The following is a 6,000-nucleotide window of genomic DNA, read 5'->3' as shown; positions in this document are numbered from 1 at the left end:
CACTGGGCGCTATCTAACAAAATGAAATTCAATGGTGAAAAAAGTAAGGTTCTACATTTAGGCAAGAAAAACCAAATGTATAGGTATAGTATAGGGGATACCTTGCTCAGTAGTAGTAACTGTGAGAGGGATCTCGGATCCTAGTGGACAATCAATTAAATATGAGCCAGCAGTGTGCTGCAGCTGCCAAAAAAAACAACACAGTGCTAGGCTGTATTAACAGAGGGATAGAATCAAGATCACATGAAGTATTAATATCACTTTACAATGCTTGGTAAGGCCACACTTGGAATACTGCATTCAGTATTACATCACCACAATGTAAAAAAGATTGTTGAGACTCTAGAAAGAGTACAGAAAAGAGCAACAAAGATGATTAGGGGATTGGAGGCTGAAGCATATAAGGAACGGTTGCTGGAATTGGGTATGTCTAGTTTAATGAAGAGAAGGATGAGGGGGGACATGATAGCAGTATTCTAATATCTCAGGGGCTGCCACAAAGAAGAGGGAGTCAGGCTATTTTCCAAAGCGCCTAAAGGCAGGACAAGAAGCAATGGATGGAAACTAACCAGAGAGAGAAGCAACCTAGAACTAAGGAGAAACTTCCTGACAGTTAGAACAATTAACCAGTGGAATGACCTGCCTCCAGAAGCGGTGAATGCTCCAACACTGGAAATTTTTAAGAAGAAACTGGACAGCCATTTGTCCGAAATGGTATAGGGTTAGCTGCCTGAGCAGGGGTTGGACTTGATGACCTCCAAGGTCCCTTCCAACTTTTATTATTATTATTATTATTATTATTATTATTATTATTATTATTATTATTATTACTATTATATAATTGTTAGGGTTAGGATTAGGGTTAGGGTTAGGGTTTACCTTATAATTGTATTGTTTGATGTAATGCCTTTGTTTATCTCAGTTATAGTTATGCATGACTTGTATTTACCTCATGATTTTTGCTTAGTCTAGTCAGTTAATAGTGAAATTTGCATTGTTTGATGCTGTGTTTTTTTTTTTTATTCTGGTTAGTTAATAGTGGAAATTGTATATTTCCAAAAACAACAAAAAATACAAAATTCCTATAATGAATTTGCCTCTTTCAAAGACTAAAAAAGCTTATTTCTCCAATCCTGCTTCAGTTATTTATGTCTTCTGTATCAAGTTATCCACATTTTATTATTGTGTGTCAAATGCTGTGAAAAAAATGTTACTTGTAAATGTCAGAGAAGTGTCACAAATTGTTATTCCATGTTACTTGTAAGAAATTGTAATAAACAGATTGTTACAATTGTAAAAACTTGAAATGAAAGGAGGGATATAAATGCTTTAACAGAAATAATATATTTGAATTTCCTACATTGCCATCACATATACATGACTGTCAGATACCATAAAAAAACCTATAGATACCATGAAATATTATTCATTACTTACTACAAAAAAGAGCGGACTTTTTATCATTTATGGTTGACATGTGATAAGGTGAAGAAATATTGGAGTAGGATTCATATATTAATGCAGAAAACCTTTAAAGCAAACATAAAGATTAAACCAGAAATTTTCCTTCTGGGTCTAATGGAAAGAAATTGGAACTCTGATTTTATATATGGTGATGGCAGCAAGATTGCCCTTCCACAAAAGTGGAAGGATGCCTTGATTCCTACCATGGACGAATGGTTACAAAAACTGATGGAATTAACAGAGATGGCCAAATTGATTGTGCTGATAAAAGTAAAGAACATAAGTACCTTTGTTTCTACTTGGAAACCGTTTCTGGACTTTGTGCTTGAGATAGAAAAAAAATGATATGATTTTGGGTTTTACCGATTAGACTGATTTGCTGATACAGAAATGGCTAGCGCCTACTACTACAGAAATGTAAAAGTTGAGATTTGATTTCAATATCCAATTTTACTGCAACAGAGAGAATTGGAAGTCAATGCCTTTTTGTTTCTTCCTTCTTCTTCTTCACAACTTTTTTGTTTTTCCTTTCTCTACTGTTGTCCCCAACTATTTGCTTTTGCATTTTCACATTTTATGTTATACATGAATAAAACTAATTAAAAAATGTTGTACTTACTATGAAAAAAGAAGTAGCAATAATTGCTAAATGCAAGTAGTCCTTGACCTTTGACCAATATTGGGGCCAGAATTTATTTTGCTAATCAAGACAAATGTTGAGTGAGCTGCATCCAACTTTACAACAGTTGTTGAGTGAATCACGTCAGTTAAGTAAATCACGATTGTTAAGCGAATCTGGCTTCCCCCGTTGACTTTACTTGTCTGAAGCAAGCAGAGATGATCACAAGTGATGATCACATGATTCCAGCATGCTGCAAACATTAATCATACACATGACAGTGGGGATACGTGACAAAAAGGTTATAGGTCTCTTTTTTCCCATGACGTTGTAACTTTGAATGGTTGCTAAACAAATGGTTATACTTGTTCAGCAGCCAGTTTTGGAGGGGAGAAATTACAAAACCTCTGCAAAATATAAATTGTACATATTACATGCAGCGAAAAATCAACAGCTGGTCAAATATTATCCGTTACTATCACCCCCATCTTCCCAAAATTTTGCAATGTATCTGATAGAAACATTTAGTATACAGAGATTCCATGTTACTTATGAAATATGTGGCTTGATCTATTTTTTTCTGCTCTTTTTTTTTGAGCTTACTGTATATGTGAATACAAGTTACATGAGCATTAGTTCCACAACAACATCATCCAATGACCAAAGTCTATGGAAATTTTCAGTCATCCTGCTTATGGTGAAGAAGAAATTTTCAGTCATCCAGGAGGTGAAGAAGAAACTTCTTGGATGAGAAGCGAAACAGTTTCAAAGAAAAGCAAGGAAGTCCAGTTGCCTCTTGAAAAAGCACTTTTGGGACATCCACTGACCATGTTAACATTGAGTTAAAGATATCTAGTGAGCTTTGTGGTAAAGTGAGGACTTAAGCCAGGGTCTCCCCAAGTACTTTAAATGCTACAATGGATATTTAAACTTATTTGATTGAATTATTTCTGTATCAAATTTGGAAATGACCCATCTCACTCACAGATTACTTTTAAACTGGTACCATCTGCAAATGATTTTCTGGAATTAATACCCGTCATCATAGTTTTATTTTCCTTTGAAAACTCAATTAGGCAATTATGCTCACATCCTTAAACTTGTTCTAACAGTGCTACATAAATAGAACAAAACAAAGCAGCCTGTTACTTTCTGATAACATTGTCGTTTATTTATCTACTTTTGAAAAGGAGCAACATTTGGGAAAAACGCTATTATCGCGCCGTAAAATAATATTTTTAAAAAGAAAGAAATGAGATGCCATACTGTATCAAAACAGTGCTAAAATCTTTATTCATGGAATAAATGGGAGCAAATCAACAGTGGCAAATGTTAGATTTAGTATAATAAATGTTCTGATATAAATCACAGCTCTTCACTGAATTGGTGTTGACATAGAGAGTGTGTCGTGATTTATAGTTTGTTTAGTTTTAGAGAACTGTGACTGAAATATCACAGCTTTTGCTTTAAACCTAGAAGACGACAGAGAAGATATTTTGACATGATTTTACACTGAACACATAGCCGTAAGGAAATAATTCTACCAACACAACTTACAAAGCCTGTAGCCTTTTTAGGTCAAGTCAAGATCTTTGAAAAAGTAGAACATTTAATAAAATACAGGATTGTCAACTTCAGATTTTAAATTTACAATGAGGTACAATTTGGAAAGAGGGGAAAGAAAAGACCATATAGTCTAGAGAGTATAGAAGTACAATCCTATATATCTGGAGGCACCAGAGTAGGAAAGGCTAATATAACATGCTATGCAGTTGCCCTATTTTTTTTTTAAAGATATGCAATACATATGATGGTATGTATTTGGTGATGTGTTGGCACAGAGGTTAGAATGCAGTACTGCAGGCTACTTCTGCTGACTGCCAGCTACCAGCAGTTTGTCAGTTCGAATCTCACCTGTTCAAGGTTGACTCAGCTTTCCATCCTTCCGAGGTCAGTAAACTGAGAACCCAGATTGTTGGGGGCAATAGGCTGACTCTGTAAACCACTTAGAGAGGGCTGTAAAGCACTATAAAGTGCTATTGCTATGTACATTGATTTCCACAATGCTGACTGGTGTAGAAGCCTACCTATACAGCTATTTGTGGGAAAGCTTGCCTCCTGCACACAGTGCTGATGAGCAGCATCATTGGAACATACAACTTCTCCAGGCTACTCTTGCAGTGAATGCTCTGGGTAGAAAATGACCTAAAAGTATCTAAATATTTGAGTTGCAAAATATGCAAATACGCTATTTCAAGGTGCATTAGAACAAGTAGCTTCCTTCATTTTTCATCTGCATAAATAAGGTTAATGAATTAGCCACAAATTCTTTTGGACAGAGAAAACAATGCACGGATTCCTCTGGATGGAGCAAATAGTAACGTCCTTTTTTGCATAGTCACTGCACAAGAAAGAATCCTGAGATGGGCAGGGGTAGGCAACCTTGGCTCTTTTATGACTGTGGACTTCAACTCCCAGAATTCGAGTCAGCATGGCTGACTCAGGAATTCTGGGAGCTGAATTCCACGAGTCATAAAAGAGCCGAGGTTTCCTATCCCTGCTGTAGAGATTAAAAGCAGAAAACAGCTATGTATTTTAATAGGAGACTGTCACTAAACTGGTTCTTTTTCACAAGATAGAGCAGCAGCATTTTGCAGGGTAGTCTTCGCTGTAGACTTTATTCTCATTGCCAAAGACATAGAAGGAGTAAGGTTTGCCTTTCCATTCATATTTAACTTTTGTGAGTGGAACCAGCTCAACCGTTTGTCTCTGCAAAAAGAAACAGAAAAAAAGTTATATTTCTGAGATCATTTACATCCGCTTCGAATGTGAACTCAACAATTTAGGTACTAGACACAAAATTGGCAATTAAGGCTGTCTAAGTTGGATACACAAAAGGGGCCTAAAAGATACAGAATTCCTTTCCAAGCACCTACACTTTTCCCATTCAGTACAGGCATTAAGGGGAGTCTCTTCAATGTTCCTCTTAAAAGAAAATCAAAAGAGTTTATGTTTGCAGACCATTTTTGTTCAAAAGAATCAATATGTTATTCAGATGTGGAGGTGACACCTGTTTGTAGCTCACCTTGTTTTCTTTGGAACATCACCTTGAGAGGACATTGCTTATTTAGAATACTTTGAAATAAAAAAGCAGTAAAGTATTAGCCCAATTTATGAGTGCTGTGCGCCACATATTTCCTTTTCCTTAGGAAATACTGTACAATTGGAATCTGCTGTACAAGGTAAGGTATAGGTCATCTTATTCCCTTAGCATACTATATTTTCAAACTATCCGGAGGAGGGGAACTAATGATTTCCAAGCTCTGTGTTAATCCCAGCACCATTTTTATGCCTCCCCATCATCCTAAACCCAGATCTACTGAAAATTTAATTCAAAATTGAGAATGGGAGTGTGTGATGAAATGTTGTCCAGAGGAAGGGAGTGTATTCCAGAGGAGCAAAAGACAACACAGTTTAGATAGCTTATGTGAGAAAAAGAGGGTGAAGGTGACTCCTCCCTATTAGTTCCCAGGATATATGTTTAATGGTACAAGTAGTCTGCTTTAGTTTGACAAAGTAGGTGAGGAATAATAAATAAATCTGTTTAGAAGAATCACAGTGTGACTTTCTTTGTTTTGGGAACCTGACAGAAGGGGAAGAGGAGGCCAATCGTCATAAACAAGCCATTTGTAGCCCATTTTTTATTTTTATTTTTTTTTAAAGATGGAAAATAGAATGGAAAGGCTCAAGCTGCTGATACTTTTTTTCAAAAAGTATCTCTGCAACGCCCCTTCCTGCCTTGACCCTTCACTTCTCTTCATCTGGAAGCTTGGTGCCAGGTTTTCAATAGTAATGCTTTTAATAGATATATGCATTATTTTGTTTTATTATTGATGTTGTTTTGAATGTTGATTAGG

The 6,000-nt window shown here is 36.0% G+C and overlaps 1 protein-coding gene across 2 annotated transcripts in view; it reads right to left on the bottom strand.

Annotated features, from left to right (window-relative positions):
- Positions 1–3,241: 3,241 nt before the first annotated feature.
- LOC120310477 (protein SSUH2 homolog) overlaps positions 3,242–6,000 on the bottom strand; it is a 28,673-nt gene continuing 25,914 nt past the window's right edge. For both annotated transcript variants that reach the window (XM_039348912.1, XM_039348913.1), the window contains exon 13: positions 3,242–4,852. In XM_039348912.1, the coding sequence (XP_039204846.1) occupies positions 4,712–4,852 (141 nt within the window). In that variant the 3' untranslated portion in view covers positions 3,242–4,711. The remainder of the gene's footprint in view (positions 4,853–6,000) is intronic.

The sequence above is a fragment of the Crotalus tigris genome, unplaced genomic scaffold (genome assembly GCF_016545835.1).
Source record: "Crotalus tigris isolate CLP2741 ecotype Arizona unplaced genomic scaffold, ASM1654583v1 scf7180000018202.2534663867:1097284, whole genome shotgun sequence".
NCBI classification, from domain to species: domain Eukaryota; kingdom Metazoa; phylum Chordata; class Lepidosauria; order Squamata; family Viperidae; genus Crotalus; species Crotalus tigris.
Note: the sequence above shows the minus strand (reverse complement) of the source record. Positions and strands in the feature narration are given on the sequence as shown.